Here is a 14721-nt window from a genome sequence, read left to right as displayed (position 1 = left end):
ATACTAAAAAACCAAGCAGTCTCCTTCATTCCCTGTTCACCCTTCAATCATTTACAGTTTGCAGACTGTCAGTTTTAGTTTAGTCATTCTTCACTCTTAGTTACTATTCAAGGCACCAGATTATCTTGCGGTAACATGGAGAGCTACAAATGGCTGATGGTAGAGAGATTAAATTGTAATTGTTTTCAATTATTTTCTGACTGATTGAGACTGATGGAAGTTAAAACAGTAAAGGAAATTCTGTCTGTTTTATGAGAAGTTCTGGAGCCAAGACTTGTTTTCCCTCCAGTGCTGAAGATGAAGGAATGATATGTATAAGGTAATCGAGATGGTTAAAGCATTTGATAGGTTGTCTCTAAATACCCTTTCTCCTCTGGCCAAATACTAAAAAAACAAGGAGCTAGGACATTTCAGAGGTATCTTGAGAAACATTTCACAAATCTGGATCCCCTGTACCCAGACAGCTTTGGAAGTGAGTTCAAGAACCCATTTCCAAATGGGTTTTGGAGGGGGAAAATGTCAGCTGTGATCTAATTGAATTGTAGACAGACTTGAGGAGCTGATTGTTTCACTGAAAGGTTCGACCATTTTCTTATCTGTCCTCCAGGCAGATACAAAAGATTCTATGGCGCTCTTTCAAAAAGGAGCTTCCACAACTTACCAACTTGTATTCCTCATCAATAAGCATATTGATTGGTCATTAACTGACCATTCTTTCTTAAATCTTGCAGTGTGCAAATTGCCTATCCCTGTTTACTGAATTAATACAGTATCTCCACTTCCAACACATTTTTATGACTATGAAGCACTTTGGGCAATCCTACATTCCAAGAGAAAGCCAGCAGAGATGGTGGCTTAGTTACACTGGGAGGCCTCAGTGTTGACTCTGAATGTCATGAAGTCTCATCACATAAGGTCAAACGGCAAGCTCCTGCTGATTACCACCTACCATTCCCCCTCAGCTGATGGATCAGCATTCCTTCATGTTTAACACCATTTAGAGGGGCTACTGAGGGTGGTGTGCCCACAGATTGTACTCTGTGTGATCAGTGTCCATCACCAAGTGCAGTGGGTTTGCACTGCTGCTGACCAGGCTGGACTAATCTTAAAGGACACTACTGAGATGCAGAACATGGTGAGGCCTCTAACAAGTTCTGGACAAATTGGTGGTATACTGAAGAAGGTGATCTAACAGTACAACGAGATCTTGATAAGATGAGTCAATGGCTGAGGAGTGGCAGATGCCATTTAATTTAGATAAATGTGAGGTGTTGTAGTTTGGTAAGGCAAATCAGGGCGAGACTTATACCCTTTATGCCAAGGCCCTGGAGAGTGTCACCAAACAAAATGACCTCGGGTTGCAGGTACATAGTAGTCCCTTCAAAGTGGAGTTGCAGGTAGATAGGGTGGTGAAGAAGGTGTTTGGGGTATGCTTGCCTTTATTGATTAGTGCATTGAATATAGGGGTTGGGATATTTTGGGTGTAAAGGACGTTGGTGAGGTTACTTTTGGAGTATTGCATACAATTCTGGTTGCCCTTCTACAGAAAGGATGTTGTTAAACCTGAGAGATTTCAGAAAAGATTTATAAAGATATTGCTGGGACTGAAGTGTTTGAGCTATAGGAAGAAGCTGGATAGGCTGGAGTACATTTTCCCTGGAGCTTTGAAAGCTGAGGGATGACCTTTATAGATGTTTCTGAATTCACGAGGGATATAGATAGAGTGAATAGCCAAAGTCCTTTTCCCAGGATAGGTAGGGGAGTCCAAAACGAGAGGCCATAGATTAGATTCCCAACAGTGTGGAAACAGGTCCTTCGGCCCAACAAGTCCACACCGCCCCTTGAAACATACCACCCAGACCCATCCCCTATAACCCACATATCCCTGAACACTACGGGCAATTTACCATGGCTGATCCACCTTGCCTGCACATCTTTGGACTGTGGGAGGAAACCGGAGCACCCGGAGGAAACCCACACAGACATGGGGAGAATGTGCAAACTCCACATGGTCACCCGAGGCTGGAATTGAACCCGGGTCCCTGGCACTGTGAGGCTGCAGTGCTAACCACTGAGCCACCGTGCCGCCATAGGTTTAAGGTGAGAAGGGAAAGAGTTTAGGAAGGACCTGAGGAACTTTTTCACGCAGGGGGTGCTGTGTGTATGGAATGAGCTGCCAGGGGAAGTGGTAGAGGCAAGTACAGTTACAATATTTAAAAAGCTCCTGGATATGTATGTGAACAGAAGGGCTCAGAGGGATATGAGTCCAAATGCTGGCAAATGAGACTAGGTCAGATGGGGATTTCGGGTCAACGTGGAGAGGTTGGACTGAAGGGTCTGTTTCTGGGCTGTATGACTCTATGATCAGCAATCTCCCTGCTGCAGACTCTGTTGGTAGGAATGATCACTGCGCTATCCCCCTGGATTCATAGCCCTGTCTTCACATTGAGAACACCCTATGGCATGTTACATAGTACTTGTGCTAAATGAGGTAGAGCTCAAACAGATTTAGCAATTCAGATCTGAATATCCATGAGGTACTGTTAGCCATAACAGAATTGTATTCAACCACAATTTGCAAATTCCTGGCCCCCATATATTCCATACTATGCCATTATAACCAGTAAAACTACAACACAGAACTACTTACTTGGAAAACGCATTAGCAGCAAGTGATAGAGCTAAGTGATCCTACAGTCAACAGATCAGATCTAAGCTCTACAGTCCTGGCACATCAAGTCATAAGTGATGGTGGACAATTAAACAACTCATTGGAGGAAGAGGGTCTACAAATATCCTCATCCTCAATTATGGAAGATCCTAGCACTTGCGTGCAAAAGATAAGGCTGAAATATTGCAAGCATGTGTAAGCAATAGTGCCAAATTGCTGATCCATCTTGGTCTCCTCTTGAGTTCCTCAATGTCACAGATACCAGTCTTCAACCAATTCTGTTCACTCCATGTAATCTCAAGAAACATGCGGAGACACTGGATACTGCAAAGGCTATGGACCCTGACAACATTCAGACAATAGACATCCAGAACTGGCCACTGTCTTAGCCAAGCTCTTTGAGCACAGTTACAATACTGGCATCTACCTGAGGATGTGGAAACATACTCAGGAATGTCCTGTACATAAAAAGCAGGACAAATCCAATTACTGCCTCATCATTCTACTCTTATTTATCAGTTGTGCTATCAAGCAACATTTCCTCAATGATGATGCTTGGTTTTTGTCTGCCAGGTTCACTTAGCTCCTAACATCATTGCAGCTTTGGTTTATACATGGACAAAAGACCTGAATTCCTGAGGCAACGTGAGAGTGACTGATGTTCAAATCAAAGATAGATTTGATGATAGGTGGCATCATGAAGCCTGAGCAAAACTGGAATCAATAGGTATCAGGGGCAAACTCTCTGCTAGTTGCAACCCTACTTAGCACAGAGGAAGATGGTTGTGGTTTTTGGAGGTCAGTCATCTCACCTTCAGGGCATCTCTTCAGGAGTTCCTCAGAGTAGTGTCCTAGTCCCAACCATCTTCAGCTGTCTTATCAGTGACCTCCCCTTAATCATGAGGTCAGAATTGTGGATGTTTGCTGATGATTGCACGGTGTTCAGCCCCATTCACGACTGGCCAGATGCTGAAGGAGTCCATGTGGAAATGCAACAAGATCTGGACATCATCCAGTTATAAGCAGAAATCATAACACTTGAGTGCCAGGCAATGATCACTTCTGGCAAACAAAAATCTTATTATCTCCCTTTGGCAGTGACAGAACCAGAAGCAAAGAATTGTTACAGTACAGAAGAGTCTATTTGTCCTGTTGATACTCTATTACTTGGAAAGGCTCAGATTAATCATGAGTAGTCATTGTGATTTTGGTTAAGGGAAGGCTGCTTCTCTGTCTCCATACACCGAATGCTTCCACTGGTTTACAAGAGCCACAGGATGGCTGGTTCACTCTGACTTCTCAATTAAAAGCCACAGCTTGTAGCAATCGATGAAGGTGAGATAAACTGGTTCCTTCAGGCTTGAGGTAGCCTTCATTGCAAAGAACTAGAAGAGAACTACAGGGTTGCTCTTGGTCTGAATAGCTCCTCTGTATCTTGTTCACAATCCCAAAGCTATTCAGATACCCTGCAATTAATCACACAGTTGTTGGCAGGCAATAGAGGTTTGCCATTGATAACTGGCCTCTCATTCACAAAAGCAATTGGTTTCTTGTTGTCACCCAGGTCAGGAATATGATGGAATTCTCCCCACTTGCCTGGATGTGTACAGCTCCAACAACACTCGAGAAGCTTGATACCATCATTCACAAGCATCCACTCCCTCCTCCATCAACGCTCAGAAGCAGCAGTGTGTACTATCTACAAGATGCACTGCAGAAATTCACCAGAGATCCTTAGATAGCACCTTACAATCCCATGACCACTTCCATGTAGAAGGACGAAGGAAGCAGATACGTGAGAACACCAACACCTGCAATTCCCCCACTCAGGTCACTCACCATCCTGACCTGGAAATGTATTTTCATTTCTTCAACATCGCTGGGTCAAAGTCCTGAAATTCCCTCCCTAATGATGTTGCTTGTCAACCCACAGCAGGTGGACTGCAGTGGTTCACAAACTCAGCTTACCACCTCCTTGAGGGAAACTAGAAACAGGCAAACAAGGCTGGCCAGCCAGCCAATGATGCTCCCATCCCATGAATTAATCAAAACAAAAGCTCCATCTGTAGACAACCCCTCAGCTCCAGTTTCTCTGCAACAAGACTTCAGTCATTGCTTGACTGAGCTGCTGTCTAAACAATACTTGCAATGAGAGTCAGATTCATTTCTTTTAATCAAAGCATGATGCAATCTTTACAAATCCCTCATTTTAAAGCATTTCTTTCTCATTTCATGATTTAAAATAAAAACACAAAAATAAAGGACTTTTTCAACTCTGCCTCACCAGATTATCAATTTCTAAGCATCTTGTTCCATTCTAAAGTCTGGTACTTTCCTGGACCCAGATGATTGATTAGCTTCACTATTGTCTTTTTGACTCCTTTCTCATACACCAGGCTGATGATTGTTGTCTTCCAATGCATGGATATTGTTCCAACTTGCAGGGAATTCCAGAATTTTATTTGAAATGTGTCCACTAACTTTGTACTTTCCTGTTTGAAAATCCAAAAGTGCAGGCCATCAGGATTTGTCCACTTTTAGTTCTGTTAATTTCTTCAGTGCATTTCTTTGCTTACACTGTCGCCCATTCTTGGCCCTTTGTTCCCTGCTTTTTTGTAATCTTTGGTGTTTCATGGAAGGTCAACACAAAGTGTTGTTTAATATCTCCGTCATACTGTTTGCATACCCATCTTTCAGCTGTGTCAGAAGGTTGAGGATTTATGCCAGCACTGCAGAGTCTTAAGCTCAAAATCTCAACTGTCACTCCAGTGTAACAAAGAGGGAGTACTGCATTGTCCAAAATGTGCCATATTTTGTATAAGCCACTATGTTCACGTTCCCTGAGCAGTGAAGTTCTCCCTAGTATCCTGAACCAACATTTAACCTTCAACATCATCAGAAAGATTATCCAGTCTACATCACATTTGTGCACAAATTGGCTCTCAATTTACTACATTTAACCTTGCTAAAAGGGGTCATGAAGTTGTGGTTCCTATTTTGCATTAATCAGGTCTGAAAAACAAGAAAATTACCTTTAGAAAGGAAGGAAAAATTGATACAGCATGGGAAGAGAGTGCCGATTAGTTGGATTATAGTTGGTTGGCAACCATCTTAAATTGTTGTTACTTTTCTGGGCCTTGTTTTCATGTGTATTAGTCCTGATGAGTTCAGAATGAAAAGCTTTGCTTCATGTCTCTCTTTGGCAAGGTTTAAGTTCTGTACTAGCAAGCAAATATTTCTCACACTATAACTGTGGCTGCTGTTCAAGAGTACTTCACTATTGAGCCACTATTAGGGCATCCTAAGATTATGAAAAGTGTGAAAAGTACATAAATGTCTATGCCCATATAATTTGAACAGGAACAGTTATGTGGCAGATATGTGTAGTACCCTGAAAGCACTGCAGATACAATAGCTATAATCCTGTCTGTCTCTTTGATGCTGGAGAACAATTAACCCCATGTGCCGTAGTGGAGAACGATCAAAGTCCTGTCCCAATTGAATAGTTTTTAATGTTACACTGTTTGTCTCATGATGCTGTTGGAAGAATGCATGCAAATTGACACAGCTCGCAGGCCGCATCCCTGACTTCACCATGGCCTTGTATTCGAATACCAGGTTGAACCTTTCTTTGTGACCCTCGCACTGTTTGATGCAAAGAATAATTGCAAGATCTCTGAAGATTTCCACGTGGACTTGAACCCCCCTGCAGTTCGGCAGATGTTCCTGGGAAGTGTCGAGGGTGGACCTGAAAATGGGGCTACTGCTCCAAATTCTCCAACGGGTAATGACGATCGTGTTAAAGGAGTGGCTGAGAGGCTTCTTCGCTACCCAAAACAGGTAGAATTCCTGAGACAATGGTGAGTTTGTATCCGAAGCACTGTTTCTCAGTCCATCAACATATTGGCTTCATTTACTACTGAAGCCATTTGTCACTGTTCTTATGAGAGTACAGATCCCATAAAGGTAGAGCTGTACTCAATTGTGCTTGATGAAGTTACATTGGGAATGCACACTGAGCCAGGTCCTCTTCATTTCCTGTATAATTGGAAAAGCTCTGTGCAAGTTGACGGGGTATCTTTTTTGATATCGATAGCAATTGACAATCATTTTTAGTTGTGGTAATTGTTAATGGAAGAAGTCCCAAACAAGAAAATTGAGTGGGCATTTTGGGCATGAAGACGCGCCTTCCCTGACATTTTAATGTTGCACCATGTGAAAGTGAATGATAACCTCGGTAAGAGGAATTGCATCATTATAGTCCCTAAGTCAATTTCAACAATATGTGAAGTGTGGATTATGGCGAAGAGAACTTAATAGCTCCCTGGAATTTATAGAAGTGAGTAATGATAATGCTGGTAAAGAACCTTGAAGCACCATTGGTCATTGACAGTTTTGTCAACATTTTGTATTATTTATCCAAAATGGTCATCACTTGATATTACAGAGCTTTCTCTGGAAGCTGTTGCTCCTATCAGGACAGAATTTGAAGACTACAAAATCACAAAAGAAGCAATTGTTTTATTCCTGAATGAGAAGTGGTTGCTGATTGGTTGGGAAGTTGACTCTGATTGAAACATCAACAATGAGAATGCAGTATGGAATAGTTAAATGCCAAGCTTTTATTGAATTTCAAACCAGACAAGCAGACTGTTGTTTCGCTGAGGTATTGCTGTGGGAATGCTAGCAGAAAATGGACCAACCTCCCGCAATTGATGGTACTCTTCATCTTTGATCGTGTTAGCCTTTAGTTTAACAGAGAGAGCTTTGTAAGACTGTGCAGAAAGGGATTTATAGGAGTCATGATGGGCCAAGTGGCCTCCCTTTGCACTGCGAGGTGTGGTGCTGTGAAAGAAGTCTCTTCTTGAAAAAGAAAGTGGTCTGCTCCCATTTCACTCATCACTTTGTTTCTAATGTTTTGTGTGTTTGTGACTTTCTTTGCAGGGGATCTTTTCAGTGACTGCCCCTCATCCGGATATCTTTCTAGTCGCACGAGTGGAGAAAGTGCTACAAGGAGGGATTGCCCAGTGTGCTGAACCATATATCAAAAGTTCAGATGCAAACAAGGTACTTGTGAAGGCACCTCCCTAAACCCCCAAGAGGGGAAACTTCTATTTAATGTTTCATTTTTAAACAATTGACCTTTTAGAAGCAAAAAGGAATTGATAATCCATTGAACTAGAAACTGTTCTGGGTGGGGAGACATTGAGAAGAATGAGGGAAACACAAACAGGAATTGCTGGAGAAATTCATGTCTGGCAGCGCCTGTGGAGAGAAAGCAGAATTAACATTTTGTATCCTATAACTGTTGCGAAGCAGGGTAGATTACTTGTGAATTAGAAGGCAGGATGTTAGAATTTGTTAATAAAAATGATAGGGGAAAGAGTGTGTGATCCCTTTAAGAGGTACTGTACTTTTAAAGGCTTGAAGAGAAGAAAGAAATGTCTGCAAGCAGCTGTGGATACACAGACAGTTCTGAAATTGTAACAAATGTATAAATTGGCTTTGTAGTTGGCAACCTAGGCTTGTTATGATGTCAAGGCAACCAGCTTGAATATCAGCTAATTAATTTAAACCAGACCTGGGATACCAAAACCCAATCAAATTTAAATCTGATGGTGTTAACAACCCAGGACGAATCCTATTTTCAGAAAATTGACAAGTCATCAAGGGTATATAAGACGAGTGAGAGCTCTGCGAGAGTGAACTGCCATTTGAAGAGTAAAACTCTGGCTCTCACAGAAATCTTTAAGCTCTCCAGTTGAGCACCATCTAGCAGTACCATGGTACTCTTAGCCAATACTCCTGACACAAAGAATTGACAAAGAAATAATTCCTGATTGAAGAATAGTGGAAAAGGCATAGAACATTCCTAAAGATGCATTCTGACTGTAGTTTTGAGAGTCTAAGTTTTAAATTTATCTTTCTAATTACTTTGGATTATATAGGTGGAACTTATATTTGTTGGAATAGCATGCCATTAGGACTTTGTTCTGTTTGGGAATAGTTGGTTGTTAAGTGGGAAATGTTCAGTTTATTAGCAGGTCTGTGAATTTGTTTACTGTCAGAGTTAGATGAAGAAATTGTTACTTGCTGCTTATAAAGTGAGCATCAGGGATTCTTTTTCATTTTTAACATCTTCTTTGTAACAGATTGGGAGGTGAAAGGCAGGTTGCATCATTTTCCCCATTTCCTTCAGCAGGTAACAAGGTGAGGCAAGCTTCTCTGAGTGTTTTGGTTTTAATTATCAGAGGGGTTTGACCTCCAGTCTGTAACAATGACCACTCGCCATAATTCATACGCTTTTCAGAGTGAAATCATGAAGCAGAGTTTCACAGAACAGGGAGCACAAATCTGCAGTTCTCTCCCCCGAAGGCTGCCATGTGCAATCGGCTTTCGAGACTGAGTTTGGTCAATAGTTGTTGGATGAGGGTACAGAGAGGTATTGAGTTGTGATATATATCAGCTATGATTGGAATAAAAGTCAGAGCAGGCTTGAGGGAATGAATGGCCTCCTCCTGTTCCTTTTTTAGTTTGCTTTGGTCTTCAGATGGTATGAACATAGGGATCTTAAAAGTACAGAATCATTTATTTACCATCCAAGCAGGTTTACAACCTATGCAAAGACACCACTGAGTCGGTTGCATCTTGAAGGTGTTAAAGGAAAACATTTCCATCAGGAATGAAATTTGAAAAGGAAAGTATGCAGATAATTTTGTTTGAATGTTAATGTCATGGTTGCCTATCCAGAGCAATATTTTATAAGGATTGCCTTGATATAAACAGGAAGGCTTTCATTTTTACAGCTCCCTGTTATGTCTTCGGAGACATTCCAATATGTTTTGCAGCCAATTATCTGTTTCTGAAGTATATTCGCTGTTATAGCCCGTCTATCTGCATTGCTTACAAGTAGGTTAGTGAGTGGAGGAACTGTTGTCATTAACAGTTTAGTCTATATTTTCAAATCCATCCAAAGCCTCATTGCTTCGTGTATCTGTGATCTCTAAGATAGCTGTGTGCCTGCCATTCTTATTTATTCAACATCTCCAACATTAATTGCACCACCATTGGTAGTCCTGCTTCTGCTGCTTTCTCCCATTTGCACCCCCTTTCACAGTTCCCCTCTCAGGCTCCCCCTTTCTCTCTCTTTCTCCCCACCCTCTCTCTATCTGCCCCCTCTATCCATCCCTGTCTCACCCTCCGCCCTCCTTCTCTCCCCCTTCTCTCCCCCTTCTCTCCCCCTTCTCTCCCCCTTCTCTCCCCCTTCTCTCCCCCTTCTCTCCCCCTTCTCTCCCCCTTCTCTCCCCCTTCTCTCCCCCTTCTCTCCCCCTTCTCTCCCCCTTCTCTCCCCCTTCTCTCCCCCTCTCTCCCCCCCCCACCCCGTGTCCCCCTCATCCCGCCTTCCCCCCCCTCTCGATTTCCAATCCCCCACCCCCAATACTCCTCCCCATCACTCTCTTGCTGTCTCACATTCTCATGGCCTTTGTCCCTTGCTCATTCTTTTATGCTCTCACTCTTGCTGTTCACACCAGACCCCCCCCCGCCCTTTACCTCAATTTCTCCCTCTCCTTTAAACTTCGCTTTAAGTGTTTTGTCCCAATATTAGAGTATCAGATTTCCTGTTATAACTTTGTGAAACTCTTTGCAGAGCTTCAATGTGTGAGTAGTGCTGTATAAATATAAATTGTTGATGTTTTGCCTACTGCTTTCCTGCCATTGCTCAGGTAATCCTTGAGAAAGAACACAAAAAGGTCAGTGAAACAGAAATTGCTTAGAGATCTTTCTGTAGATCAACAGTTGGCCTGCTTGGAGGGCTGCATCAATGACTTAATTCCCAGGGGAGGAAACAGTCAGAAAAGCTTGCAATGCCGAATTTACAAGACGTCAACATACAATTTGGCCTTATTGATCTATGGTACCCCACTCTGAACTTCCTCTTTCTGCCTTTGTGGGTCTCCCTGCAGCATATCAACAGCATTTACCACCACTGCCTCAAGGGCAACTGGGAGGCATTTTAACATCCATGTAAGTATACAAGTTCAGACTAGGACTAGGCAATTTTGTCCCTTTGAGCCTGTATGCTGTTCAATAGTATCATGGCTAATCTGATTGTTTTTTGTTTTGTTCCTTCATTTTATGTGGGTGTCACTGGTTATGTTAACATTCGTTGCCCATCCTGAGTTATCCAGTCTATCATGCTGCTATGAGCCTGGAGTCACATGTAGGCTAGATCAGGCAAGAATGACAAATTTTCTTCCCTAAAACAGATTTGTCAAACCAAATGTGAGTTTTGTACGACAATTGACAATGGTTACACAGTCACCATTAGGCAAACTTTTTGTTTAAATTCTTCAGCTCCGCTTTTCCATACAACCTCATGGCCAGTCTTGTACGTGGGCATCCATCACCTGCTATTGCCAATCTCTAAGGCAGGTAGAATGAGGTTTCTTGTGAGTCACATTAGGTATGATGCTGTCTCCTCATACTTTCACTGAGAAAGTATGTCACAGCCACAGGGGTCAGAGTACCTGCACCTTCCTATTAGCATCATCATTCAGTTATTGTTTGGAGAAAAAACTGATGGTGAATCAAGAATTTCCTGCTGAACACTGACCACGATCCATACCCTTGTAAGAAACTGCCAATTTAAGATTTGTCTTGCCTGAAAAAAATGAGCTCTGATAGCCCTCACCTTCTTCACTTACGGAAGTTTCCTTCATCGTTGTACCCTGAAGGGTAGGTATTTTCATCTCAGTAACAAAGAGTGTTATATTGTGTGTTACAGAGCCTACTGAATTTCATATACCTCCTAATCACTGAACACCTGAACATTTCCCTTGGAGCTTGCTGTTATGACTATATATTGTAAGGAAGTGTCAATGACATGGATTAATGTGATTGCCAATATTGTGACAATTAGCCTATGTTTCATTAGTTATCTGAATTATCCAACTTCCAGCATCCACAGTGCATGCAGTTTGTTATCTGAGTTGACCTTGTTTCCAACCATGTGCTGATATCCTTCCTCTCCATCTCCAGGCTGCTCAGAAAGTCCTTAAAGCTGCCAAGCAAATCTGCAGCCGGCTTGGAGGATACAAAATGGCCTTTGCTTGGGCTGCGAGGTCAGTGTCTGTGCATTGGATCCATTTGCAGTTTCAGTTACCTTTCCTGAAAATTCTGAGTGAAGAACCTACACCTTTCAGCACCATTCCATGCTCCTAGGGCATCCCAGCAAATGTCACATTCAGTGGCTTACATTTGATGTGCTGTTTTTGTGGGTAGTTGGCAGCATCTAACATGTGTCACCTATTCATTTTGTGTTGAATGAATGGGTCATGACTCTCCTACCTGTCTCCCATGTATTGAGTTTCCAACTTTAACATCCACCTGAACAGGCAGAGGGTACCTGGGGTGAACGTTGCAGGTGCCATCTTTCTGATGGAATGCAGTGCACTGAAAGGACAGCCTAAATCATCTCACAGAATCATAGAATCACTGCAGCCCATTGTGTCCATGCTGACCCTCTGAAGTACATCCCATCCAGATGTGCTCCCTTTCCCCTTCATTTCCCATGGCTAATCTACCTAGCCTGGGCTATGGGCAATTTAGCTTGGCCAATCCACCGAACCCCCACATAACTTCAGACTGTGGGAAGAAACCGAAGCACCCTGAGGTAATACTCTCAGACATGCAGCATGTGTAAACTCCATACAGGACAGTAGCCCGATGATGGAATCGAACCCAGGTCCCTGGCACTGTGAGGCAGCAGTGCTAACCACTGAACCATTGTGCCACCCCTTCTTGATGTCTTCTGATCAAGACTAATATCGAAATGTGATAATCACCAGTTTTAATTAATAGTTTAATATTATAATGAAAAAACAACTTGCTTTTATATAGAATCTTTCATTGCCTTGGGAAGCCCTGAATTATTTAACAGCTAAGTACTTTACAAGTGTAGATATTGTTGCAAGCATCTGATAAGGTTTAGAAGTATAAGACCATAAGACATAGGAGTGGAAGTAAGGCCATTTGGCCCATCAAGTCCACTCTGCCAGTTAAATCATGGCTGATGGGCATTTCAATACCACTTCCCTGCACTTTCCCCATAGCCCTTGATTCCTTTTGAGATCAAGAATTTGTTGATCTCTGCATTGAAGGCATCCAACGTCCCGGCCTCCACTGCACTCTGCGGCAACGAATTCCACAAGCCCACCACTCTCTGGCTGGAGAAATGTCGTCTCATTTCAGTTTGAAATTTACCCCCTCTAATTTTAAGGCTGTGCCAACGGGTCCTAGTCTCCCCGCCTAACGGAAAAAACTTCCTAGTGTTCACCTCTTCTAAACCATACATTATCTTCTAATTATGTAAACTGAAAGTTGGAATTAGTTCTAAATATGCCCCCCAGTTTTGAACTCTCCCATCCGTGGGAAAAGACTCCTGCCATTCACTTTATCTATGCCCCTCATGATTTTATAGACCTCAGTAAGGCCACCCTTCAACCTCCTATGCTGCAGTGAAAAAAAGTCCCAGCCTGTCCAGTCCATTTTTATATTTCAAACCCTTCATTCCTAGCAACATCTTGGGAAATCTTTTCTGAAACCTCTCTGGTTTAATAACATCCTTCTTCTAGGATTGTTGGTTCTGGTGTTCACTGACTAAGTGCACGAATTGTGTGGTTGGTTGTGTTTCTTTCAACTAGACCTGTGTTTAAAGACACCGAAGGCTTGTTCGATACAAGTGGGAAGTTCTCGCCCTTTTACAAGCAGGACAGCAACAAGCTATCAAATGAAGACCTTCTGAAAATGCTGAACGATCTCAGAAAGTGAGTGTTACGTTGTTTTGCAGTGTGTATGAATGTGAAACCTTTCACGTGTCTCAAGGGACACCTTGAGGATAAATTCACTGCCCTGTTGGCCTGAGCCTATAAGGAGTGAGGGTGGCCAGAGGTGTTGTGGCTCTATCTTTAACCTGTGCTCCTGTTGATCATGGATCTCACTGATGTTACAGCATAGTTAATGACATTATCAGCTTTCTACACATGGCTAGTGTTTCAGATTTGCTAGGTTGCTAAACTGGATGAGGAATGTGGGAAAAGGGATTATTTGCTACATGAGGCTATGAAATATGATTTTACACAGCCCATGGAGGCTGTGGTTTGTGAAACATTTACACCTGCAGTTTGGAGATGCATCTACTTTTTGAATAACCTAGATGGTGATTTCCTTAGCTGCCCGGGATTATCCACATTATTGCTCTGTGTAAACCTTGCAACATTTGATTAAGTACTCGTAAACTGGGAGATGTGGTTATCTTTTTAAGGAGTTTCAGTTTTTGGCAGCGTCTGACTGATCGATTGTTATAGATTCATACAACACGGAAACAGTCCAATGCTGATCATGATCCCAAGCTGAACTAGTCCCACCTGACTGCATTTAGCCCCTATCCCTCCAAACCTTTCCAATTCATGCACTTATCCGAATATCGTTCAAATGTTGTAACTGTACCTTCATCTAGCACTTTCTCCGTTGGTTCGTTCAGCACACGAACCACTCTCTGTTTAAAAGAAGTTGCCTCCGATGTCCTTTTTAAATCTCTCTCTGCTCATCTTAAAAATATGCCACCCAGTTTTGAACTCTCCCATCCGTGGGAAAAGACTCCTGCCATTCACTTTATCTATGCCCCTCATGATTTTATAGACCTCAGTAAGGCCACCCTTCAACCTCCTGTGCTGCAGTGAAAAAAAGTCCCAGCCTGTCCAGTCCATTTTTATATTTCAAACCCTTCATTCCCAGCAACATCTTGGGAAATCTTTTCTGAAACCTCTCTGGTTTAATAACATCCTTCTTCTGGGATTGTTGGTTCTGGTGTTCACTGACTAAGTGCACGAATTGTGTGGCTGCAAGGCATATTTTGTTCAAAGAGGATATGGTGGTGCCAATGCTGAAGTTGCAGCAGCAGGGCTAATATAAAAGATTTGCTGTACTACACTAGACATTTATGTTAATATTACAAACCAAATCTATCATGCTATTTTCTAAATGGAATT

At 42.4% G+C, this 14721-nt stretch overlaps 1 protein-coding gene across 5 annotated transcripts in view; it reads left to right on the top strand.

The window, feature by feature from the left end:
• dock11 (dedicator of cytokinesis 11) overlaps window positions 1–14721 on the top strand; it is a 272082-nt gene that overhangs the window by 94150 nt on the left and 163211 nt on the right. For 4 of the 5 annotated variants that reach the window (XM_048544150.2, XM_048544152.2, XM_048544155.2 and 1 more), the window contains 4 exons: window positions 6290–6511; window positions 7616–7738; window positions 11711–11793; window positions 13375–13497. In XM_048544150.2, coding sequence (XP_048400107.2) covers window positions 6290–6511; window positions 7616–7738; window positions 11711–11793; window positions 13375–13497 — 551 coding nt within the window. The remainder of the gene's footprint in view (window positions 1–6289; window positions 6512–7615; window positions 7739–11710; window positions 11794–13374; window positions 13498–14721) is intronic. The other variant, XM_048544154.2, reaches the window with a different exon arrangement.

Source organism: Stegostoma tigrinum, chromosome 15, assembly GCF_030684315.1.
Source record: "Stegostoma tigrinum isolate sSteTig4 chromosome 15, sSteTig4.hap1, whole genome shotgun sequence".
In the NCBI taxonomy this organism is placed as follows: Eukaryota; Metazoa; Chordata; class Chondrichthyes; order Orectolobiformes; family Stegostomatidae; genus Stegostoma; species Stegostoma tigrinum.
Note: the sequence above shows the minus strand (reverse complement) of the source record. Positions and strands in the feature narration are given on the sequence as shown.